The sequence below is a fragment of the Bombus huntii genome, chromosome 15 (assembly GCF_024542735.1).
Source record: "Bombus huntii isolate Logan2020A chromosome 15, iyBomHunt1.1, whole genome shotgun sequence".
Classification (NCBI taxonomy): domain Eukaryota; kingdom Metazoa; phylum Arthropoda; class Insecta; order Hymenoptera; family Apidae; genus Bombus; species Bombus huntii.
In genome coordinates, this window is record NC_066252.1 from 9,425,244 (window position 1) to 9,452,401 (window position 27,158).

Below are 27,158 nucleotides of genomic sequence, written 5' to 3' on the forward strand. Positions count from 1 at the left end.
GACCAAGATTACCGGACCCCGATAGCTCCGTTGTCTCGATCGATCCACCAGCCTATCGCGTCCTTGCGATTCACTGTTTGCACAGAACCGAGGCAACGAGGAGGAGGAGGATCGTGGATATCGAGGCTAGTCGAGTTTAGGTTCGCTCGTTGCTCGCGATTTCCTCGATTTTTTCTCGAGATCGGATACTATCGATCGAAGAAATTCAGAGTAGGTAGGAAAATCAGCTGGGGTGTCGAAGTATTTGTGTCGTGGTAACCGAAATACGAAATTCGGCGGATTCGCGGAAAGTTTGTCAACTCGAAGATCCATAGGTTAGCCGAGAGATTCGAGTTAATCGTATCGATTCTTTGGTGCAATTTTTCCTTATTTTTTCGATTGTTCGAGGAACGAGCGATAAAGAAAAGAGCCGGCTAAAAGTAGAAATAAAATACAGGAAGTTTGTAGATCTCATGGTAGGATGGACAATGGGAATAGTTTTGCGCGTCTCGATTAATTTTCCATTAGATGCTACTTTGGATTTCCGTCATTATGTTTTTCGCTAAACAACAAATCGACGATAGCGTGCAGCTGTTCGAAGACGAACGGTAGCCAGTTTGTCCGAGTTTCGCGTTCGCCGGCTGATATGTGCAGCGAATGGTAATTATAGAAATCCGTGTACTCATGTCCGGTACCTGTTGTCTCGCTTCTTTGATTAACTATTCTGAAATGTGGACGCACGTGTACCGCGCCAATTGAATTGTTCGTTCCGCTTTTATTCATCCTGCCTGGTCGTTGAACGATCGATTGCCCTCGTAAGTAATTAGAAATATGTTTCGCAATGGGAAACGGATGAAGCGAGTGCACGGACCGCGCGGATTAGAAGTGATAGATCGATCTAACGTGAAATTGAGTATCGATTACGGAGCGATAGCGGCTAAAGATGAAAATGAAATAAAGATTTTAAAGTCACGGTTGAAGACTGGAAAATTGACGTAATAATTAGTATTTCCTGTAGCAATAACGTTCGAATAGCGTAATGCGAACACTGCTACGTCTCCGTTCGCTTGTCTTAAACGACACAGACATCTTCATTTCAAAAGTATCGAAAACTAAGAAACCATAGTGTCGGTACTTGCACGGTCACGTCACTGAAACTTCGAAACGAGGCATATCGTTTATAAATTCGATTCGTTTGATCAAAAAATGCAGAATATCCTCGGATTATCCGTATAAAACCGAACGAGTTTGTAAAATATGCCACGACGAAATGCGAAGAATCGACGAAAAGTGTATGGCGATCATCTCGAAGGCCTCTTTTCACCGTAGTACGCGACGTAAAACGAATCTCGTTCGGTAGCAGGAAAACAATCTACGGTGATCGCGTTACGCGGATCACGCCGCGTAATGAATTCTCAAAGGGAAGGTTTCACGGTACATCGCATAAATGTTTATACGGAGACTATACGTGACCGTTGTCCGGTTAATGATTTATCCAAAATTCAGTAACACGATACGAGTATCGGTTACCAATCATTGGCAGTGTTCGATTGATGGAACGAAAGGCTGGACAACAACACGTATCTCATTGCACGCAGACTCAGAGACCACCGTAGAGTTCAGTCGGCATGGTCAAGGAAAACACCTCGGGATCCCTATAGTTGTTCGCTATTATCGTTGTTTCGAGCCGTTAATATTAATGGACATAAACGCGTATCGCTGCGCTGGTCGGTGGAAACGATCTGAAAGAGAAAGAGAAAGAGAAAGAGGGAGAAAGAGGACGATCGACAGAGAGAGAAAGAGAGAGAGAGAGATGGGCATTCGTGGCTCTCCCTGTTAGTTGTAATTGAACGGACGCAGCTGTGCGCTCTACGTGCTCGTAAAACATTAATGACCTATAGCCGCTGACGATCGTTTCACGTTATATTATTCCTCAAAGTCAGAGCCAGCCGGCGTGTTTATCTCTGCATTTTCAATTTTCTTGATCGTGGGTGAACCGGCTGCTGCGCGGACGGCATGAAAGCGTATGTAATGACGACAGTTGTATTCGAGAGATTGCGCTCTCGAGAAACGGGACTCTTGTTAAAACGCGTTGTATAGAACGAAGAGAGGAGCTCCCCTGCGGGAATTGTGCGTCTGAAACGCTTTTGCTTTCCAGTTTTAACCGAGAACGATGGATTAAAGGAGATCCGCACTAGCTCGATAAATAACACGCGCAAGACATCTTCGCGACTCTGAATCGTCGGGTATAATATCAGTTCGGAAGCGAAACTAACGAGCAATTGAATTCGCAGGTCCTTTTTATCCGTCTAATCGAAATTCAACCGAAACCAATTATATCGTTACTCGTTTAAACATCAAAGAACACGTCTATCGAACGACCATCATCGTTAAAATGACGCGTCGTTTTATTAAAAGTCAACAGCACTGCCAAAACGTGCTCTTCTCTTATTTACTCGGACATTCTGTTTTACGCGAAACGCCGCGAAAAATCCGCGTTCGTAGACTCAGAAATCATCAGGAAGGAAGAAGATTATGCCTGTCAGGGATTTTCGAGCGTGACAGGATCCTGTTCCTCGTGGACTCATTCGTTCGTATTCCTGGCATACGCGGCTTTCTACTTTCCTCGAAGCGTTTTTTACGTTCGCCTAACCACACGTTTAAAAGCAACGATCGGTCGTGCGAACCCACGAAACTCCCCCTCGTCGTTCTTCCACGAACAGGCAACCAATCACTCTGTATAATGGGGTTAATAGACGAATCCTCGCCCATCGGCTACTCCGACCGATTTCGACGACCTAGACCTTCCTAAGACGTTGCTAATTTTCTTTTCCTGGAACGTTCAGGCTCTTTCACGATCCGCCGAAGAACTGTTTGTCAGCGGAATCTACTCGTTCATATTCTTCGACGATTTTGTTGCTTGATACGATCGTCGCGAAGAAAATTGTTGGGAGCAAGAGGCGAGCCGGACTGGACTGGATTTTCTGCCCGTTTTCGAGCTAACGTTCTCTACTGGGAATTTCGACGATATGGAGCACCCGATGCGGGTTAGGATCCGTAGGATTTTTGTCGAATGGACGGCTCGCGAAGATTTTATCCGACGATAATTGGCGACGCGCCGCGTCGTGATTGCTACGTGCAACGAGAATAGATTTTCAGAGATATTAGTCGGAATAGAATTTTCAATTTCCTTTCTACGAGCAGATCTCGAATTATATTACATTAAATCGTGCGGATGAAACGTTATTGCCAAGCGTAACAAATGGTTTTGCTTCTGTCGCAAAAGAGTCACGCGCAAATGATATATCCTGGTTGGATGTACCATAAATCAACAGACATGCTCTATTATGATAGGAACGAAAGGCTAATGATACGTAATTGAAACCGGATATAGTAAAAAATTACTCTCTTCATCAGTAACGCTATTATTACGTATTTTTCACGGTTTTTCTAGTCCACGTACCTTTACAACATTATCTATTCAACATTATCTCTAATTAACGTGCAACTTTCAAAGCTAATCAGTTACGACTGTTCTCGACGAGTGATTTATTTCTTTCAACGAAAAACTTTATTTTCAAAGGAAAATTGCGGTATAACGATTAATCGATAGATTTGGCCGTGTACCGCGGATGTGAAAGTATTTGATCAGTTGACTCGTACGTATAGCGAGAAGTCGGAACGTTTCGGATGCCGTTATAATTGGTAACAGGTATTATCTCACTCTCTACGACTAAAAATAGAACATCACACGTGTTAACTGGAAATCAGTGTATTTTAAAATAATAACTATACAGTAAGAAAATTACAAATCGTTTCTCGTGAGCGCTCGCAACTAGTACGCGAAGTATCAACAAATGTACAAAACGCTGGTCTTCGTCGCAACCATCGTCGTTACCACCGAAACGTTACCAACAACTGTACAAAAATGTTCGCAACGTCCCTCTTCCTTTTCCTCTTCTTCGAGCATCAAAACGATTCGTTGCTAAAATATAAACGTCGCGAGACAAGTCGTCCGCACGCATCCAAGTAAGAAGGAACTATTTCTTCCGTAACTTTGTCATCTTTCGCTCCATCCACCGCAGTCCTTTTCGAATCGAAACATAGATCACGACCGACGAAATCATCGAATTTTATCGGTGACGCGCGCGCAAACACCGTGTCGATCGTGGAATACGGGTCATCGGTCGCTTCTAATAATATCGATCGGTCACAGCACAGATTCCTCGGTGTACCGGAAGTGGCACGGCGTCCCGACGAGACCCGCTACATCCGCTGCGCACACGTGGGACCGCAATTACGCGATCATTTTCCCCGGTCAACAGCCTTGTAAATCTTCCGTCCGGTTCCCCGTGGAGGACGCCGCCGCTCTCTCGCCGCGGAAAAAGGGGAGAAAAAGACGCCGGGAGGATAATTTCTTGGGCAAATGGCGTTGTAAATTCCGCTGGTGCGCCGCAGCGGCGTTTCTGCCCCAACGGTTCTCCGGTCCGACCCAGGAAGTGGCACGTTATCCCCGTCAATGGACTACCAACGACTGCGCTCGATGCGTATCCATGGTTAATGTCCGCCGTGTGTTAATGAATGTGTCGACGAGTCCTGGCGATTGAATCCGCGCGACCATCCTAACGATTCGTCGCGAATCGCGATCCAACCTGCTCGATACAATTAGAACGTCGCTCGCTTTGCTCGTTGGAGATCGATTTAGGTCGATCGGTGGCGGTAGAAATTAGAATTTTATGCGTTCCGTTGTGACTGAAAATCTCGAGATGCGCCTGCCGGCTGTTGTTAGTCGTTTAGCGACTATCGTTGATCGATTTTTACCGGCTGCATCGGAGACTCTGATCCTGTTTACAAGTCGAGCTTTTCGAAAGATCGTTCCGTTCAAGAACAGGTTGTTTATCTCGCAGAAGGGAAATTATAATTAGCAGGATGTTCCTCTCCACTATTCCTCTTTTAGTTTCATTTTTTACGCAATGGAAACTCGACGGTGACTTTCGATTTAGTAGTTTTAAGATCGATCCAGAGATTACAGATAGATCGACGAACCGATACGCGTTCGTTATATCCTAGAATGTCGTCAGAATCAAACAAGTATTTTATTATTTCTCGATATTTGTACCTACCTCGTGTCTCTTTAGCGCTTCTCGATATCAAAATTCTACGTTAAGCAATTCCTTTCTCGATTCGGTACGAGCGAACGGTCGATTATTTCGAGCAGCGTGAACCATCGACGCCAGAAATTGCATTCCATCGCGTCGAACCGTAAATGTCTCTCAGTCACTCGTCGTACACGATTTATTTTTCTCGATCGCACGATATCTCGTTCGAATCGTTCACGATCAGCAGACGGTGTTGTAAATTCCTTCCTCCTCGTCACCGGCGTTCAAATCGGACACTTCGGATTGAGGCAACGCCAGCTTTACGTAACCTCTGTCTTTCTCTCTGGTCCCGTTCTTCCCTCCTGGAGGCGGAGGAGGAGGAGGTTTCTCTTCCGGAGAACTAACGTTCGTAGGCTCGCAAATCTCCGCATAGATCTCCTCTGTCTTCGATGGCGGCGTTGATGGTAATGGAGTTAAACTGTCCCTGACCTTGGAATACGGAGGATCGAGGTCCTGTTGAGTCTGAACCTCCAACACGCTGGTAGAAACCGATCGTTGAACTTGCTGTCTCGAGGACGGGGATGCTTGCAGTAGATTCGTTTCTGACTCGAGGCTGGCGTATCTCTCGGACCTCATGCCGATTTCCGGCCGAACAGCGAACGTGAACGAGGCCGATTTCTTGGCTGGATTCCTGCTTCTGCCACCCTGAGCTATCCTCGAGATCCGGTCGAGGAAGCTGTGGTGGTTGTTGCTACTCGCTCGACTGTTGCTACGATCCCTGATGGTCGTTCGTTTAATGTGCTCCAGCCCCTCCTTTAGACTCTGAAGAATCGGTTTCGCTTCTGGCTTGGATTTGATCTCCTTCAGATGCAGTTCTTTTAATTGGCCGCCGCTGCAGGGCGGCTTCGGGGGCGCCACGCGTGGTTCCGTTGCTCTCTGGTCGAGTGCTCTTCTGGAATTTTTGAACGAAAATTCACCATCTATGAATCGTCGAAGATATTCGCGACAGAGACGAGAGAAAGAACGATACAAAGCAAAGAAACGAGTTGGATCGTTGCCAGGCGGATGTTTACCTGCAAGCCGAAAGTAACCGTTGCATCTTTGGCGACGCCAGCAACCGTGCTTCGGAAGGGCAGCCTAATCGCGCCCTTTTCACTCGGGGCGCCGTTGGCCCTGTGGCAACGAGTTCGAGTAGCTCGGGCACCGTGGAATTTGGTACAGGCCTCTCGGGCATTAGAGGTACCGCGCATCCTAATACTATGGGACCCCTCGTTGCACCTTCCAGCTGCATCAGGCCGCTGTAATCTCGTGGCAGTGGTATCGGCAAGGGTCCGGCAACCAGCCGTACCTATCGATGGAAATTTCCGAACTCGATCGTTATTATGCGTCGCAATCTTTTGCGATTCTCGCGACGATCGAACGAAACTCGCTATCCACTTTTTCCAAGAAAATATTTTGCTTGAGCTTACCCTAAGGGGAAGATCCCTTCTGGCAAGCTGATGAACCCTGTAGAGCACGGCGTCGCTTCCGGTGTCGAGGCTTCCGCTTTGACAAGTCGCGTAGAATTCTCCTCTGGCGGAAAGCGGCGCGAACAACTCGTGGCCGTGAGAATCCAGGCACTGCGCGTACTGATCTCGTTCCGACGACCTTGAACTCTTGCCCTCCGGGACACCACTAACGACACCGGAAATACCACTGGAAACCGGTGCCCTCCGCGTGTCTTGGAAAACCGCGGCCAGTCGCAGAACTTCGCCGGCGCGTACCGTCGTTTTTGTATAGTGAGCCCTCAGGTTACCGTTCTCTGAAACGGAAATTATCATTCTGCTCTGAATCGTTATTACGTCCCAAGCCTGTGATAATGATGATCTATTTAGAGTTTAGTCTACGACTCGAGTTTAACTCGTTATTAGAGTTCAGTTTACGACGGTTTCTTTGCAGCCTAGACGATCTGTTCCTCCGACAAACGAAAAATTTCCAACGAAATATCGTTTCTTCTCGTACTTGTAAATTCCGCGAGAGATCGGTGGAGCAACGGAAGAAATATTTACAGGGTTAATTAATTTCCAGTAACTGTAACGATAGATTTCTATGGCCCGGTACTTTCGCGTACCGCTATCTTATCACGAACATCGTGTTCTCTAATAACTGTGAAAGTCGTCGTGTTAGAAATTCTAACACACAGCTTTACTTGCAGTTTACAACAAAGTAGCTTCCACTTCGTTATTCCAATTACCTAACTTGCCTCTACCCACGCTATCATTAACAAACCAGCTTCCACCTTGCTTCTTACTCTTCTATCCATCCAGTCTATTCCAGTACTCTGTCTAATGAATCTCTTCCTAGGCTAACCAACCGAGCTAATAATAGTATTAACGTCAGAACCCCGGCGACCTACGATTTTCTCGATTTTGTGCACCCTTTTTTCAACAAATATTACTATTATCGTATTTGTCGTTTTTTCGTCCACTAACATCCAGTAATTTTCCTCGCTAATTTTATACCCGATTAACCATTCTCTGCTAAAACGTCGAGTATACCATAGCGAGATGTACCTTACGCGTTATCTTTAAGACCGGACTCGCCCGTCGTTCCGTATACGTTCGCGTCCGAGGATCAACAACACCGATTTAACGTGTCGTACATCAGCTACCTTTCATAGACGATTCGTAATCCGATGAAAAATCTTTAGAAAAAGATCATTGCTCGTGTGGACGACGAGCGACCCGCGACCTCCGCACGACGAAATCACTCGCTCTCTTGCTTCGTAAACTGAGTGTAGGGGAGCGGATTGATTCGGGTTAAAAGAGGCTGGGAGTTTCGCGGGATTTCGCTCGGTTTGAACGTGGAATATCGCGAGAGTCGGCGAGCAGGAGAGAACTGGCGATAGAATATGGCGCGACCATAATCGTTATGGTGCATAATGGCACGAGGGCCGTGCGTATCGTAAGAACCCCAGCGGCTTTCACCGGGCCGCGTGCCTATTACGTTACGTGCTCCTCGCCTACGTTTAAACGCACGAACAACCGCGCCGGCCACTCGCATTAACAGACACATTGACATTCGTGTCACGGCCAGTCGCTGCACCCAAGGGAATAATCCTTCGCGCGGACCGTGCGTGAGTGCACGCGCCGTGTTTGTGTGCACGCACCGGACCCCGATGCATTGTCACGTCCTAGACGAGAGACTCGATAGGGACAATCCTGACTTCGACACGGTTTCACGCTCGTAGCCCGTGAAGCAAGACCGTGGGCTTCTCACACGGATCCGTCCGTGATCGTGTTCCGTGTTGTCGATGGTATCGGTGTTGGAGGATGGCCGTAGCGTTATGACGAATGTATTAAGTCCTTAGGGTTACCGAAGGTTTTGTGCAAAGAGGGTTTTTCCAATTCTTCTACGGAACTGTATTTCTTACGCTAGAATCTTGATTGCTCGAACGTTGCTTGTGGGGAAACGCCGATCACCCGACCACTGGATACGCCAGGGAGATGTTATAGGAACGCGGAACGAATCACGCATTTATTTATTATTATATGTATTTTATAGCACTGTCAATGGCACGATATTAAATCGTTCCATGGTAAATGTTACTTTTTTTATATATACGCTTTCGGACGAAAGACGGTGGACCGGTAGTTCGAAAGCAGCGTTTACAGGATACTCCGTGTTAAGGATTTTTCGATTTTCTATTAATTTGCGCGTAAAAACTTAATCGAAAACGGTATAAGCTTGTCTATGCAACAAGCTTTATTAGTTTGCCTTCTAAGCTGCATACGTAGGAACGTTATTCACCATTAAAATAATCATCCGACAGCGAAACCTTTCCAGTACACACACACACACACTACCATTAATTCTCTACGACGCGCACTTTTCGTTTTCCTTTTAGCAAACGAAAGTACGGAAGATAATGACTTCATAAACGAGTTGTTTCCTCATAAATTTCTCAGTTACTTTTCTTCCCTAGATACCGCTACATCGCGTTAAGGTCATCTATTTGGATTCGAACAAAAAGGCTTTGGTGTTTTACCGCGCCGATACGACCAACGGAAGTCGTAATTAACGAAACAGCTGATTCATTGGAAACGGCGTAACACGTGAATAGCATATGCGATCGCTGGCTGCCGGCTAACGCGTTCGTTTTCGCCGGCAACTTGGCGAAATTGTACGCGTGATCATCGCATTTGAAAACTTCTATAATATCATAAACGAGCAACTATTACAAACGCGCATTATCATTATGTTATATTATCATGCATTCGCGTTGTAGCACTGCTCGTACGTAGTTTTACTTCAACTACGTTACGATCGTAACGAGCGAACGAACGAAACGTTTCCTGGTGAGCCGTGTAATTACGTGTCATTTACAAAGTAACTGTACAAGTGGATTAAACGTTATTAAAACTTACCCATTTTCGAGTGTGTCAGCGTGTAAGCTCTCAGAGGTTTGGCAAGCAAAAACGCCGGGACACCGGCTCGAACTAATGCTCCCACTCTTCGGTACACCCTGGCACTTCCGGTACCACTGTTGTTCGACACAACGGAGAACCAGCCTGCAACCAACACAGATCTTCTCGTAAACGTTATCCGATTTTTCTTTCTTACAAAAATTTTCTCGCTTCCGAGCTTCTCGCCTAACTCTATCAACGCGTACAGAATCTTCGTCTAATGTACGTCTAACATTTAGTTCATGGAGCGCAAATGCATGGCTAAAGGCACGATGTAGATGCGTATTTCTTTGGCCAACGTCTATTTCAAACTGCTCGCAGGATATTTTCTACGATCCTGGGGGCAGATACGATATCGTAATAAAGCTGGAGATGGCTAGAACGATCAAAAGGACTAGCCAGCTACAAACGTGTGGAAAATGTATCGGGTAATATCCAAGGATCGAGAGCTATAAATTTCCGATCGTTCGTAATCGATGGTAATTTGCATTAGGTCGAGTAATTTTATAACTCCGCATGTACGATATATCTATTACGCTTATTACTACGAGAAACTCAGTCGTCGCACTCGGTTGGCATAGTAATTTTCGCTTTCTCGTGCAAGGCAGGACACGCAAGCGATGGCATCTGTGTCAGAGGCCCGGTGCGCCGTCGTTCCACGATGCTCGTTTCGTCGAGCAGCGGTTCGTTAACGCGTTCGCGCGGTTCATTCTGAAACGGACGTGACAAACGTTACCGTTGCACCGTGGAAATGGCCGTTCCACTTGCCGATGAAAAGCTAGCCTTTCGTAAACTCACGTGTCTGTGCCATCGACGTTATCGTCGATCGACGCTCGATAACTTCTCGCGAAATCGCAACGTGGACTTGACCCGTTTTATTCAGCGATATCATTCGTCTTAGCCGGTCAAATGATAGATTTCTTCGCCTGCTAAGATCGATCGTTCGGAGATCTCGAGCAAAGAGTTAAACGATACAAGCACGATCCAGCAACGTTGGAAAAATCGGCGATAGATCATGCCGCGCGAGGTTCCAGGCTTAAATTAATAATTTATCGACGATTTGCAGAATATACGCGCGATTCTTCCGATAATTTATAGTCGAATGTAAAAACATCCGCCGGTTGTCCCGGCTTCGCGTACAATGGAGGCGTATAAATCGCTGAATCGATTTGCAAGCGGTTTACATCGTATTTCCGCCATCTTGAATTGATTTACAGCTGGTACTAATGCGCGAGTTCCAATGATTGTTTCGTCCTTTCCGCGAAACGTCCTTTCCACGAATGTATTAACGTGGGTGTTTTATCGTCGATACAGCACGTTCGGTTTTATGAGCAACTCGGAATTTATCGTCGATAGGCCACGACTGTCAGGTTAGATTAAATTACAATCTCGTTTCCCAAAGACAAAGAGGCTGCTCGACGCTTAACGCCGCGTAATAAATTTAACCCCGGCAACTCCTAATTACTTTCTTACGTTCTTCCATTCCGACCAATTTTCACGTTGTTCGTCGTTTATCGGTTTTCCAACCTCTGTCGCGATAAACGATTTTACTATCGTTTCTCCGTTTCACGTTTACGAAAATAAAGAAACATTCGCTATCTACTACTACGTGGAGTAAATCTTCGAAGGATTCTCGTTGAATTTTTGTCAAGTAGCTTCGATCGATTTATAGTTGGAACAGTAGTGGCAACTAGGCGATATTTCAGATATTTCAAGCTGCGATCCGTTACTCAAACACGATACATCCAGATAAGTAAAGAGCCACCGTACGATGATATACATTTTAATGCATCGCCGTTGCAGTTCGTTCTATTACAGCTAGCTGGTACTGTTCCGTCATTAATATTCGATTAACCTGTGTCCCGTGAACAATGCAGTCGAGTCGTGGCTCTTCCACGATGTTTCGGCTCGTGGACCAACAGCTAAGCTGTCTCGCGAGTCTTCCTTTTTCTCTCTCTGTTTTTAACTTCCTTCGAATCTGACTCCGATGTCGAGGAAAGTACGGTTGTATGGAAATTGGGTCTGCGACTGTGGAAACGGTAACAGCGCTGATCGTTAAAGTTTGTTAGCGAGATGAAATCAAAGACGGATAACGATAGTCGAAAAGAGAAAAAAGAAAAAGAAATTTAGCGACTCTACACCGAACTGTAAACTCTTAAAATCGATGCTCTGGCAAATATATTTCGTTTACGAAGCAACCGTGCAATTGCGTAAATTAACCTATTTAAACGTTACACCAAGAACGTACGAAAGCTACCCAATTTCTAATCAACGTATTACCTCACACGGATTGCACGCAAAATTGCGTCAAACGCAATGGCCGAAATATGTATCGAGTGGCCCCTGGAGCTACCATACCGGTTGGATCAAAGGTACCGGTCAATTACGGTCTGACAAAAAAATTGACGTGGCTTTCTTTTTACCGCAGAGTTTTATACAGCGAAGACAGACAACGTACTCACACACGCGTAACGTCACCTCCAGATAATATCGTTTAATCTTTCGCACGTACTTACCCACGCACACGCGGCTCTCGTATATAAAGTACGTACACGAGCAATTACATTGGCAAAAATTACGCAAGGAGGAACGGAGCCGTATGCTAATCGTTCGTTGCGAGAAATGAAAAAGAAATCAGGCTATACGGATACTCATTAGGCCCGTGAACATTGCCAAATACATACCGATCCAGATTATTCAGATTCAGATCACTCTCATTATCTCGGAGGTCAGGGCAAGCTGGAAGTAAGAATGAATTCCAGTCGACGACTTTCACGTTGCGTAACGAGTCTTCTCTCCTTTTCTCTCGTTCGCGCGTTCTCTCGCTCTCGTGCACGTGGACACGCGTGAACGCACTGGCCCGGTCTGTGCATCAGCACGTAATTGATGCCGCTTTACGAGCAAATGAATTTAGCTACCAAATGAGGCGATGCTATTTGCCAGTCTTTTTTTTTGGGGGGGGGGGGTCGAGTAATACTCGTCTGGTAAAAAGCGACACTGAAAGAGATAAGACAGTTGTGGATGGACGATGGAATAGGTATTACGCACTTTTCCCAGCAAATTGCACGAATAAGAAGGAGAGCAAGTTTTTATCCGGCGAATGCAAGCGCCCATCGCGACTAAAAATTGTACGATATTTCAATTGCAAAGCGTTGAACTAATTACGACTTTCCTACAACTACGATCTATCTTCTCGTCCCTCGAATTCGCTTTCGACAGATCAAAACGCGTATCAAAGCTACGTTATCCAGGATTCTCGAGCCGTCAACCCCACTATACACGTACAGTACCGAATTTCAATCTTCCTTTCAAATTACTTTCAGCCTTTCAAATTAGTTCGCAATCCGACTTGTCCAGATCGGCCGACAAAATCTCTGGACTTACACCGCAGCCCATCCGACTTTATTTTCAAATTACCCGACGCAAGATTTCACTCTCGACGCGTCAGCCATATTCCATGGTCCATATTCCATCCACGCTGACGCGTTCAATTTGTCTTGGGGCCCGTTTCCCCCTGTGCCGGCTGCTAAATTTCCACGGACGTGATGAGATATAAATGGTAGGTGTCAACGTGCCACGGTGTATGACCGATCCCTGACCATCGCATCGTCTCAACGCGTTGTTGCGCAAGTCGGCCTTCGTCCGCCGGTACGGTCGCTCGTCTTTTCGTCGATTTTCCATGCAAATATCCTCCTCCTTCTTCTGCCGTTCCTCAGAAGTCCCTATCCAAGGGATCGACGATAAATAACGATCACCGTGGGCAAATTGCTGCCTCTTCACGATCGTCGTACTTTTTCCCTGGTGTTACGCGACTGTTCGTGCTGCTCGTTACATGCACGCGTGATCATTCGGGATTAATGGGTTTTTGCAAATGGATCGTACTGGACCATGCAATTTCTCAGTGGTTAGCGTCGGCAGGCCGTTTCAAGGAATTGCGCGTTCCTTCCCCCCTTTTTCCCTGCTTTATTTCTTTATCTCTTTGGATAAACGAGATAAATCGTTGTAACGCAACGATCGCTAAATGTTGAGAAATTTTCCATATTTGTATTCGGATTGTGTTGCAATCGTCCCTCGAATAGAGCGCAGACGATTAACACTGGATTGTTTCTCGCTTATTCAGCTCGCCAGGCCAAGTTTCTTCTCGCGGATTTTGTTCAAAAAATATGTTTACTCGTTATCCTGTGTCAAAAGACGCGATGTCTTGTTGTCGTACGCGTAACTGGATTTATTGAAAAGGTTTGAACTTTCGAGAGAGTTCGTCTCTGTAGGTAACGTACGTTGTGCCGGACGTGATTAATACTTGTACATTTGTTATTTCGTGCCTTTACGATTAGCTAGAAAGTCGAAGCTTTAGAAAAGCTATATTTAGGTGCAATGAAAAATGTTCGTAAATATATTACTACTATTTTTATTCTCTGTATATTGTATTTATCGATATATTTGTTACAATCACGAACGACCGAAGGACTGGAACTTCGTTTCCGCAATTAGTTGCCATTAACATAGAATTTACGTTATTTCTATTGTCTTAATCAATGCTTATGCCATTTCTATTGTCTTAATCAATTACCACCGATATGTCGATATTTCTTATCCTGTATGACGATTATTAATCAAAGCTTACCAACAATTTTATTTCTCTGTTAGATCTACGCGAGCTAACAGAGCCGAGTCAACAGTACGTGCACACGTACTTAAACTTAGACGATAAGGATACTTCGGCGTAACCAGAACTTTCCAGGTCGCGCCTTTTCGTAAGAAACACTTTCTTGGTAGCCGATGTTCCCAGGGTCCACATAATCAGCGCGATATTACCGCGAATCTGATAAACGCATTACGTTATACACGAAGGAAGCTTCCGTGACTGCACTTTCCAGCCGAGCTCTATTCCGACGAACGGAGGAATTCAAACGGTATTGTGAGGACGCTCGCCTCGTTCCCAAACCCGCTGACTCGGATGAGACTCGTCGCACGTAACATCGCCGCGTGAAAGGCAATTTTTCAGCATATCGCTTCGCCAGAGACTAGGAAGTCGAGGGATCCTCGTGTTCCAGGAAGATGCGCTATTAACGCGCTCCACTCTGTATACGTATATTATTCTCGCAGTTATCGAGATCGACGCTTCGTTGACAGCTTCGTGTCGTAACAATCCTGTTATTTGCTTCGGCGGAATCAATTTATTAGCGAGGACAGACGAAATTGTTAATTGGATCGAATATCGATAGATGCGTGTACCGATTAAAATAACGTTGGAACAGCTATCGTTAACAGTAGATGCTACGGTATAAAACGATAGAAATTTCCTTGGAAAATGATATCGCGTAATTGAACGTGGTCGACCAAATATAGAAATATAGAAAACACTCAAAGTGCGGTATCCCACTTTCCAAAATAGAAACTTCTGTTGCTTTTTGTTATCCATTAATCGGCGGACGTATAAAGACCGAATCTTAGATTTCACGGTAATAAAATTGCGCTAATAAAATTGGGTACAGGCGAGGTTTTCAACCGTGTTAACAGCGAACAAAAATACCGATTTAATTCGCCTTCCGTAAACAATTGTTGACATTTACGTTGGCTTTAAGGTGCGCTTTCTAACACGGCTTTTTCGCAACCCGTGAACTCGCGCTCGTTTTAGAAAATTATTACGTGGTTTTACAGTTATGTAAACAATGCGCAGAACGCCTGTTCGTTGGGAAAAGCTGCAATGAAAATTCTGCTCGTAAAACGGTGAAAAGCGTAGCTCGTCGAATATTTGATATGCGAGAGATTCGTTGAACGCGTCCGTGGATAGCGTGAAAGAAACCTGCACGTTGTTATATCGCAACGTATTAACTTAAAATTTAGAGTAACCTTATCCGCGTAATGAAATAACTTCGTTACGTTCGGCAACGCGTAACTACGCGATATTTCACGTGTAGTAGTTTTTGATTTCGTGCATAACCCGAAACGGAAGCAATCACGTTGTACGACTGTCTGAAATTGACTTTCGTACGTTGAAATTTTCTCGAAGCACTTAGTTGCCGATTAACATCGTTCTTCCATTCTCTTTCCCTGATAAAAGATTAGCGGAATAGCTAATCAATACGGATATGTCTAGGTGCCCCGTCAGGCATTCTAATTGATTCGAAGAGTACTCGTGAATACCGTAACCGTCCATCTCGAACTAGTTGTCAACAGTACTCTGAATAATTTGAACGTTGCTCTGCAACTTTTTACGCGTCATACTCCAGATAAATACAGATATCACGTAACGTTGCTTGTACTTATTTCGCTTTTAGAAGAAACGCAGTTGTACGTTCCACTTTCCCAGTGAGCTGCTCGATTACCCGTTCTGCAATTATCGTCACCGTATATCATCGAGCTTTTCATCATGCAAACAACGGTTCGCTGGTATCCAACGTTCCGCACACTGTGTAATAGCGCGCGTGCAATATCCGTTGACGAGCTCCGTGTTGCTCCGTTACAACGATTTACAATTAAAAGCGAATTAATCAATCCGAAGGCGAGCCGGTCCGGCCCCGGCATACGTTTACGCGCAATCTCAACCGCATTCAGCGATTCCTCTCACTCGTATATCTTTGCCATGGTTTCCGTCATTTTAAACTCCCGCCTGAATAGTTCCACCGTAATAATCACCGGCTGAAATAGTTGGCTCGTTTTTCAAGCGTAACACACCGGGCCGCGACAGTTATGCACACGGAAGACACCGTTCAAGGTGGAACGAGTTCCTGTTAGCGATGGGAACGACACCCTCGCGATAGTTTCGCGGAAAACGTTCCACCGCTTTTTCAACGTGGCTGATTATTCGTTCCATTCGCGTACGTCGCGCCGTCGTGCGTGTCCGATAGCTGACACCTCGGCCAACGTATCCGTATCGAGCCTCCTTATACACTGGCTGCAGCGAGCCGTCCATTCTACGATTCTACGGTCGCTTCGATTCGCCGGTCGATGTTTTTCCGTCAGCTGGTTCTTGGAATTTCGTTTAGTGTTCCTTTTCAGCCAGCTACTGGCAGGCTGGTATGGTTTAATTGTAATTTATTTGCGGGTTGTCTGGAACGTTGCAAGCGTGGTATGCGCGTAAGGATACAGTAGAGGTTTTTGGTTCTTCGAGTTTCGTTCAGCGCGTCTTTCTTCGGGGTGCTTGGTTTTGTATGCTACGAACGTAATTTACTTTTCGGTTATTTCGAACGTCGGAACAAGATACGTCGATACAAGGATTTAGCGAATCTTTTGGCTCTTCGAGTTCCATTTATTTTATTCCTTCGAAGAAGCAAAAAGACGCGCTAACGTTTTGGCGTATGGCTGTCGTTAAGTATTTGTTTCGAGGATTTCGACCGTCGTTAGAATTAGTTCCATCGCTAGTTCCTGTTAATCGCTGTAACATATCCCTGAACAAAATGGGTGACACACGATCGCCACGTGTATCCTTGTTAATCCGGCATACGATCTGTACCACGGTCGTTCACACCTGGTTATTTAACGCTATAATTCACCACGCTCCGCGTAACAACAATTTGCAACTGAATCGATACGATCGTTTTTCATCTTCTCGTCAACTCGACCGTGATCAATGGCGACTTTTGTTCAATGAAAAGAAATCGTCGTGACGTATTATTTCTAGCGTTGGCAATGAAGCGTTTCGATATCTTCAATCCTCTAAGGACCCCTTTGTCCAATTTCAAATTGCCATCTCGATTCGTATCGCATAATGTACGCGTGACACGATTAATTTATCAAATCATTCAGTCGTGATTTAAATTTTATTCAAAATAAACAAATGTTCATTACGATCGGTCGGTTTCTCGCGGTAACGCGCTCGATTGTCTTCGATGCGTTACGACTATCACAAGTAACAAGTTACAAGTACCATCGGAAGTTCCATCAATCTTTCCCATTCAAACGCCCTATTATCTTAACAGTATACATTTTCTTATATTATTCCGGTATGAGATTGCCATTAAACGGATTAACATTTTACGTGTAACAACGTCAAAGAGGAAATTTGCGATAGTAACAGTTAGCATATAAAACAAGAGACGTTGTGTAAGTCGGGCAATTGCAAGAGTATCACGAGAGATGGTGAAACGAGTGTCAGTTTGAAAGCATATTCGTATTCTAAAACGTTTATAGCATTGGAAAAAAACTGTTAAATACCTTGTTTACAATCGCAGATTAATTTGCAAATTAAGACGTCGAATGTGAAAGATCTGTAATCGCGGTACAACGCGAAACAGAGTCTGTACAACCATTTACGAGTCTGCATCGCCTTTCCTCTCTACTCGTATGAAAAAAAAAGAAGAAAAAAAGAAGAAACGACGATATCTTGGACACCACCTTATCGTATTCCAAAGCAGCACAGGCGACAAATTTTGCAATCTGACGCGCGTAAGTAACATCGACGCGGGCCGCGGTCGCTGCCCGATCATTAATCAAGCTCACGATCAGTCTGTTCTAACAAATATCGAATTATATATCGCGTACGTAGGTAGTATCTCGACTTTCTATCTTGGGGGATCGTTGCACAGCGTCCCCGGACCGATACGTTCACGATCCTCGTAAATTCACTCGTAAACCGTACGTTGTAGGCTGAGACGAAAAATTAAATCGATCCCTCGCCCATAGCCTCCGGTTAGGATCGTTGCTTATGCAACCGTGCCGCGTCGATACTTTCGAGAATACGGGGGCCCGGTGAAGCACACCGATTCAGTTAAATGCTTTCTCTCCTTTCCAACCTCCTTGGGATTACGACCTTGTCCCGGCTCTCTTGTCGAGCCACTCTCGATTTCTTCCGGGCTGGCCAGCCACCAGCCCCTACCGCCGACTAATCTGCTGCGTTTTTCCCTTCTTTTTTCTCTTCTGTTCACGCCCGTTTCGAAACCGATTACCGATTTACCCGAACGGATCCGCTCGGTGATATTTCGTGCTTTGTTGCGCAACTATTCCTCGCGTTCCGATCGATTTGCCAAGTACCAAAGTAGAATGGACTCGTGCTGTTTATTCCGCGCTCTGACATTTTCGAATTGCGCTTCGTTTTGCGCGTAATTGCGGATGCGGCAATAGCGAATAGCCACGGGATCGGCTTCCATTCTCCTATACACGACTCGTGCGTAATCTTTTAGCAATTTCAACGACATTTAAATCGAGGCATCAAATTTTTCGTATATTTTTTTACCATTTGGATAGCGTGCTTAGGATCGTTATCGCGTTGCAAAATAAACGGCTTTCCAATTGGTCGTTGGCGAGACGGCGCTGCATTCTGCCGCAGAATTTGCGAGTATCATCCAGTTATTAATTTTCCATAAATACGAACCAAATCTCCCGTACCCAGAAACCATTACAGATAATGATAAAATAATCACTGAGACCATTACCGACTCTCCAGCATCTCTTGCCTGTGGCTTCAAATGTGTTTTCTCGTATCTCTGTTCTTTGCAACCTCGTGCATACCGGCGCGTCTTATTACCAAAAATTTCGAGTTTCGATTCATCCGTCTATGCAACATCTGTTTTCAATCTACCGCCTGCGTTAATGACGATTCTCAGCAGATACCAGCTTTTTCTGCTCGCTTCATTTTCCCATGATAATGGTTTCCTGATAGCGATGCATTTTTTCCACAGCTCAAATTGTAGGCGCTCTAACAGCAAGCCGAACATCTCGTTTGACGAAGATCTTGTCCGATCAACGATCTCGTCTCTCTCTCTCTCTCTCTTTGTTTTTCGTTTTTTCTTTCTTCGATAGAACTGAGAGATGAGCCGCCAGAGATTGAAAATATTCGCAAAGACAGATAGAACGTTAAACGAGCGTCCGAGACGCAGATGGAGACGCGGACGCGATTTGACTTTTTCGAGGAATGCGAGCGCGCGCGAGATCGTTTCCCTCGAGTTGCAACATTCTCTAGCCTTGAAATCGTAACTCCAACGATTCTCAGAGCCGCTCCGTTGCCCGGTGATCGCAAGGTTGTGCCAGTAATCAGGATATACCACGATCCTTTCGAGCAAACCGGTCACGAGGACCCGCGAGGTGCATCGTCGTGTTGCAACGTCAGAAGGGTGCACGCGGCTGCACATTCTTTCGAAAGGGAACAAAGTGCGCCGGTCAGGCGCTAACAATACCCACGGACATGCCACACGTTCTATTAGCCGCGTTGGCAATCGGTAACGAGTGTCAGCGAATGCATCGTCCTCGTCGGCTCTTTCCGAACGCCGTTTCGCTCGCTGCGTACACGTACCCGATGTACGAGAAAAAGTCGAGAAGCAGAGGAATTAGCCGGAACCTTGGACGGACGAAATCTCCGAAAAGCGTTAATCCGCGTGTTCGATGTATTTTTCTATTAAAAAAAAAAAAAGAAAAAAATCATCGCCTTTTCGCTCGTATCGCTGCTTCGATATTACGCGCTGTATAATAACAGTAAACAACATTCATTTATTCTACTATTTCGTTTTACGCGACACGCCCATCAGCCTAAACGCCACCATAAATCAAACACCGCTACAACTTGTTCTTGCACGAACTCCGGAATCCTTTATTACACGAAAAGTAAGATTCGAACAGCCGCTAACCGCGTATCTTTAATTACAGGCTGTCCCTTAAACAGTCGCTAGGAGGAAGAAACATACGGTATCACTCGACGCGTTGTCGATTTCACGATGGAACGCCTCGCTGACCGGCAGGTAGCTAGTAATCTCTAGTTCGAGCGTTTCTCTCCGTCTCTGTCCGTTTCTTTCTCCATCGTGCTCGGTGTATCTCTTTTAGAAAAAAGTCGATCAACCCGTGAGGCAGGGATCGCGAGGGAATCAAAAAGCCACGTAACGAACAACGCAACCTGTAATTAACGCGCACGGGGCTTGCAAGACTCGGCATTATCGTTCAGCCACTCTAGCTGGACCGCTATTACTTCCTCTACCATCGGCTCTGTTTCCTTTACCGTAGGTCAAGGTCTTTCAGTGCACGCTACTATCGATGCAACGAGTTTAAAGACCCGCGGAGATCCAGGAAGCTGGTCGATGACGCGATACTGCAAGTCACAGTCGCGTGAAAAAGGTCGATACAACGCGTCGCTCGCTCTCGTACTGTTACGCTCGCGAGATCGCGCATTCGTCGACTTTCATCGTCGAACGCGTTTCGGTTACGCCCGATCGACGACGTTTCTTCGAGTTTCTCCTTGACAACCGGCAGAACGATCCAAATTCGAACAGGCAGCTGGTAGCTGGTTCTATATTTCTACCGAAAGAAACATCGTACAATATTCGTACGATTGGACACGCACGCAACGTGCACCTGCAACGAAACAACTAGATTCTGTCCAAGTAATGCAAATAACGCTTATAACGAGATACGTAAGCGATGCAGTTGGCAAAATTGCATTCACGTGCTTACTCGCTAGAAAGTACAACGTAACTTTGAATACGCAACTGGAATGGATTACACACTTTCGTCCCCTCGGACGTAAATAAATCAATAGAATAATGTAGGAAGCAATAACGTTTTCAGCAGTGCGCATTAACCCCGGTACCACCACGACGTCGGTGAATATGCGAACACCACGATAACCAATAGAGAATGAGCAACCGTTGAAGGTCCGCGGCTAAGCTCCTCGATGCTGAACCGAGAACGAGAAACAAGAGAGCCAGGACCGTCTCTGCTTCATTTCCATCTAGGCGAAACGGCTCTCACGAACCCCTGGTGCTGAACACGAGCACCAAGACTGGCAATGACTTCCTATCCAGTCGTTCGGGCTATCCACGAATAGAATCCCATTATCGCCGCAAATTATATTATTAATTGACCAAGCGGATAGCGCGCTATTCGAAGGATCCGGGCACGGTGGCCGTAACCGCAGCAATTGCGACTCCTCGGTTCTCCCTTTCGGGAACGAGTCGTTCCATCAGACATCGCCATAGGATATTTTCTTCGATGCAGCCGAGCGAACCACCGAAAGCACCCTGCGCGCAGCCACGTGCATCCCCCTGTTGGCCGCGGCCCCCCATGAGCCAAGGGTTAAACGACTCGTTTAACCTCGGCTTCGTGGCTGTTGGCGGTGGATCACGTGGTCCACTCTCTTTTCATTCCCTCGGCTCGCCGGTTCGCCCATCTCTGTTTAGTGGACCGTGCTCGTGCAGCAGCCGTATCATCAGCGCCTCGAACATGGCCTGGCATTAGCTCGCGTGGCTATAATACTGGAAGCGAGTCCGCGAAACCGGAAGCGATTAGTCAGATTACGTGATCGGAGGCACCGTTCGAAGCTGAGCCGCGCTAAGCGTGCCTCTCCCTGTCTGTCTCTCGGTGTGTACATGTGCTACCGGTAGTCACGTATACACGCTGGTCCCCCCTGGATCGTCGGCTCGTCCTGGAAGTCGCGTCCGGGGACTCGTTTCATTGGATTAAGTCAACTCGCTGGACCGGTAGCTACGAGTTTGTTCACATGGCATGATGCTAGAACGGTGATGCGTCTCGCGGCTCCTTTTGCTCTTCTAGCTTGGACGGAAGAGCAACGCGATGGTCTTAAACTTGGCCAGGTTTTACGTATGCCAACGTGTCGTAGAGCTAGGCGAGGTTGAAAGTTCTCGCGAAACGGTGCGAGTAGGCACGGTGTAACACGCCTGATGTTTTTACAGCGTGGCTCCGCTCTAACACGATTAGCAGAACGAAGGGAAGCTAAGCGAACATCTGGATAAAATTGAGAATCGCTCGGTGTTGGACGGGTTTTTGCGTTACGCTGTTAACAATTAGGCGTAAAAAGTTTAATAGTAGAAAATTTGCCAACAAAAAGACGCCAGTAAGTACGATTACGTTGGGATGGTGGCGCGACTAGATGATTCAGTACGTAACTGTAGTTCTGAACGAACTCTGATTGTGAATGATCGAGCAACCGTGCCTGAACAAGGTGGAAATCGGCGCCGAGGAATTGGGTAGCTGAGAATGACCGATGATCGGTTTGGTACTATAGGTTCGACTGGGAAAAGAATTACACAAAAACGAGCGATTAGCTGGCGACTTCAGCTTGTCCGAAGAAGTAGATTCGCCGTTATTCTTTGGTAACGTTCTCAGGATTTCTGAACTCGAGACGGGAAGAACTACGCCGTTCGGGCTTTGGCTAGTTGTACGGACTAAGAGATTTAAGTAAAAAATTTTCGTAACAGTAGCGTCGTAAAGGAATTGTCAGGAGTTAAGCGATAACGTATCGACGCAGTTTTACGTTTAGCAAATACGACACCTTCGGTAATTTCAAAGAAATTCTCTAGCAGCGAAATTACTTGCTCGAACGATCGAGTTTCACGACGAGAAATTACGTCAGAAATTAATTAATTCGTTTTTTTAATTCGTTGATTAATTTCGTTTAAATTTTCTATGTAAAGCTGCGTCTGTTCTATTCTTCTTTCGTCCAATAGAGTCGAATTTAACAGTTGCTCTCACAAGTACAAGTAAGAGTAATAGGTGGATGAACTGTGGCTCCCGCACAGACAGTAAAGAAAGTCATCTAGACGTATTAAATGATCTAATTAGTCGGCCGCAGTTATGCCAATGCAATTGGATTAACCAGTGCAGGATGTAATACGTTTACTGTTTAACAGTTTTTATTATCAACAGACTAGTTCTAAAGTTCCCATACATCGGTGAAAAATGTTCGATATACGCGAAACGCGATAGCAGTGAATCGTCGTAAGCTGAGTTTCTTTTATTCATATTTCGTCTGTGTATTAATTTCCTGTAATTGTGTTCAGTTCGTTGCACGTCTCTGTTTGCGTAAACTCGAAGATTGAAAGCGTTTTACTAGGTTCGAAAGTTGGTCGGACTTTATTCTTCGTTCGGTTCTATTTGCGAGCGTTTTCGTATCGCTTCCAGTAAAAGCAAATTCTTCGTTGAATTAACGCAACACCAACCGTAATCTTTAAAGCGCGTTAAAGTCCAAGTTTTGCGGTATTCCTGATCCGTTTCTCTCATCCGTCACTGTACAACCGCGGTCCATACAGCTTTCTTTTCCTTGTGTGGCCTAAGTGGCCACTTTGGCGGAGGTAGACCGACCGGTGGCGTTCTGGAAAAGCAATCAGAGACGACTACGAAATTACAGGATGCCAAGTGCAACGGGAGCACAGTTGGGCCGATACGTTGCTGACCCGTTTCCCTCGATTGCCATCCAAAGAGAATTTTTCGGTTAGCGAAACTCCGCCTCTGCTTCGTTGCGGCTTTACCCACGGCTAGCGTAACATTGTTACGTGTCATTTTCTAAGGGAATGCGCGTTTCGCCGCCCGACCGGCTCTACCGTACTGTGGAAGCGCCACCTTTTTTTCTCCTTTTGTTTTTGAAGAAACGTCTGATGATTGTTTTACGGCTGCCGAGCTGTGGTTCTCTTGGGAAACTGTTCATTACCGACGCGTGAAAATTACCGGTTTCGTGTACGCTGGTCTTTATTTTTGCCTTCAAAGAAGGAGCGAATGGTGTCCTTTCTTTACTCGTTTCGTAATTTTCACTCGATATTTGCCTTGTATCCCCGTGAATTTGTAGAGAAATGCCAGGACACTGGGAAAAACTTTGCTACCCGATTATAAGCGAGGAAACCGACGGGCGGTCGTTCAAGACCGCAACCTTTCCATTGCAGAATATTTCGAGAAAATGTACTCTTCGGACTGAGAATCGAATGGATCGTTTAGAATTTTTCGTCAAGTGCAATTGTACGTCAATTTATTCCAAGATATAACAAATATGCTGTTGCATTGCGAATTAAATTTCTCGCGTTAAACTGTACGTATCTATAAACTGGCTGTCTATCAAATATGTCGAAAGTTCAAAATTTATCACAGTTGAAATACGTGTGATCTACAGCGGCAACAGTCTATAACAAGCTTCAACGGTAGATAACAGCTAATAGCTTTACAAATCATGTAGCAACAGCTAACAATCTTATTACTCCTTTAATGCTCGCAAAGTTCGAGTCATTTCAAACTCAAATAATTCATCGCAGAAGTGTTTTCGTGCCTGTGCAAATCGACCAGTCCTTACGAGCTATCTACAACACCATTATAGGAGTAAAAACACCTGTACTATCCTACAAGCCTTAATCCTCCGAGCGCGAGCACCTTGATCCATAAATCATGAAATAACATAGATATGTAACAATTCCGTAGAATAATTTCAAACGCGTTGAAATGTGCTATGCAAATCGACGAGACCAGTTTTTAGTGAAATTGTACAGTCACGCGGTTCAATCTTACGTACGTACGTCTCGCGCATAAACTCACACCTCGAAACATCTTAGGGACTATAATCGGTGCAGACATTCAGTCGATAAAAAGACGTACGAGTATAATCAAAATAGCTGGCAATAGATTGCGTTCTAACTACCTTCCACGAAGAAGTACGTCGTTTTCGAGAGAAACAATTTCGACGCGTGTAAGAAAATTAGCGTGACAGCGGTCTCATTAAGCGAGCGCGGTCTTGGTCAGTAACTCGATTCAAATTTCGACCAACGAAGCTCAGAGACAGCTTGCTACCTCCGCGGGAAGCACGCGGAAATTCTCACGCCAGAGTATGAATTATTTATAAATATTGGTCGGTGAATTATTACGACTGCGCGGCGTGCAGCGTGGCTATTATAATAGAAATCCAGCCACGAGGGTGGTTATTTACGATCGAGACGTTGCGAGCGCCCGTAGGGGACTCGCTCGAAAGCACGTCATTCTTCGAGAACCGAACATCGAGAAACTCGTTCAAGACGGTGCGGGACGTGCACGTGACTCGGCGTGACGCTCGCTACGCGCGAACGCCAAACGTAACTAGAGAAGAGGAATCTCTGATAGGTCGTGGCATCTTTATGTTAATCCGCGCTTCATTGTATTTTACGATCGAAACTACTTGTTCAACGAAGCTTCGCGACTTTCTAAGCGGCTGGAGCCGGTCGCCTGCTTAGGCTCGAATCTTTCGTTGAAGAAAGTTTAACGGAAGCATTTTTTTATAAATATTAGATCTTGCTTCGAAGCGAATTGGTAGTTAAGTCTTGTTCCATCCGAATACGATTGGGTCAGACGTATTCGGACGAGTTTGGACAGACAAAATCATCGTTCGAAGTTGTTAGAGTTTAAAATTCGTAAAGTGTTATAAAATTGTGACTATTTTATACGCGCAATTTTGTTAGCCTCGAAGAAGAAACTTTTGATGGATTTTTCTGATTCAGACGACGCGAATATTAGACGAACAGAAGCACGGAAAACCTTAGCGATCGATCCTGATACTGAACGTGAAAATAACACTCGCGGTGCTGAAGAATGCTCCTTCGTTTTCGCAGGCCAGTGAACTCGGAACAACGTTTCACAAAAGGTTAGAAGACTTTAGGTATAACTATGGAAATTAACAATCCACAGAGCGTCAATGAAGTAACAAAATCGATCATTAGCAACGACTTTCTCGACTTAGTAGTTTTCCCAACAAACTTGTATCTCGCCAATGCAATGAAAAATCATATAAAACTTACGAGACTTTGAAATGGACCGATACAACCAATCGTGAAATAGAAAAGTTTGTTGGATTGATAATTTTGATGGCACACAAACGGGTGTTGCGATATCGTCGTGTAAGAAAGGTAGTGGACCACAGGCGTTTCTGCGTAAGTCTCGGTCAATTATGCGTTAAATATATTCCCGAGAGATCGCAGCAAGCGAAACGATAAAATCGCGAAACTGGCAACACCTGGTTCGTCAGATATATAAATCGGACGATCGAATATTTCGATGAGTGGAATACAAAGAGAAAGGGAAAGTGTTAGGATCTATCAAACAGATGACTCGAGGAAGTGACTTTCTTCGCGGATGTTTGGCAACCGTGTTGATTGATTAGTTTTGAAATAATGGAAAGTATTGCAGGAAGGAAGTAACATAGCGAAGTTTCCTACTGGCGAAAACAATCTGTTGAAACTTTCCAACGCGGCATAGAGTTCGCCGGTACCACCCATGAGAGTTTCACGAATAATAAATCGTTCCTTTCCTAATCTACTTGTAAAGTAGTACGATACGTTAGGAGCAACGGAGACGCATTAAAAAATTTGCCACGAAATTCACCTTGATCTTGAAAGTCAAGGTAAAACGTTTCTTTTCGCGGTAGAATTGCCACCTGATAATAGAATCGATCTCGAACGACGAAAAAAACACGTTTTGCAAGAAATATTCTAATATCGCGCGTCTGTACGGAGCACGATGCTTGAAATCTCGCCAGGTCGCCCCATTTTCGTCTTGCCTTCCTATTATACAAGCCACGTAATAGACTTCGCACATAATAGTAAACATTCGGAAATAGTGGAAAACGCTATCACAGCGTATCGACGCGTTCTGTACATGTACTCGCTTTAAATCCTCCACCCTAGCAACATCGTAAAACACGTCCACGCAACGACTTTGCGCGCTTTGAACGAGATCGCCTTTTCGACGAGACGGAAACAGCTTCTCGCCAAAGAACTTATCGTCCCCGTTCAAAATGTTGCTAGGTTATGAATCCGCCGATACTCGTCCGCGCCCGGCTAAAACGTAGAAACGCGTTTCATTTCCATACGGACGTTCCGAATAATTTCAAAACGTTGAGACGTTTATGTTTACCCTGGCGAATCCTTTCGACTCTATGGGGAAGAAAGTTGAACGAGCCGAAGCT

The 27,158-nt window shown here is 45.4% G+C and overlaps 1 protein-coding gene and 1 long non-coding RNA gene across 5 annotated transcripts in view; one reads left to right on the forward strand and one right to left on the reverse strand.

Moving 5' to 3' along the window:
- LOC126873943 (uncharacterized) overlaps positions 1-27,158 on the forward strand; it is a 103,984-nt gene that overhangs the window by 2,335 nt on the left and 74,491 nt on the right. The window lies entirely within an intron of this gene.
- Positions 3,736-27,158, reverse strand: part of LOC126873935 (uncharacterized) — a 79,933-nt gene continuing 56,510 nt past the window's right edge. For 3 of the 4 annotated variants that reach the window (XM_050635332.1, XM_050635331.1, XM_050635330.1), the window contains exons 3-6: positions 9,485-9,628; positions 6,548-6,879; positions 6,152-6,426; positions 3,736-6,030 (exon numbers count right to left, since the gene is read on the reverse strand). In XM_050635332.1, coding sequence (XP_050491289.1) covers positions 5,319-6,030; positions 6,152-6,426; positions 6,548-6,879; positions 9,485-9,628 — 1,463 coding nt within the window. In that variant the 3' untranslated portion in view covers positions 3,736-5,318. The remainder of the gene's footprint in view (positions 6,031-6,151; positions 6,427-6,547; positions 6,880-9,484; positions 9,629-27,158) is intronic. The other variant, XR_007692590.1, reaches the window with a different exon arrangement.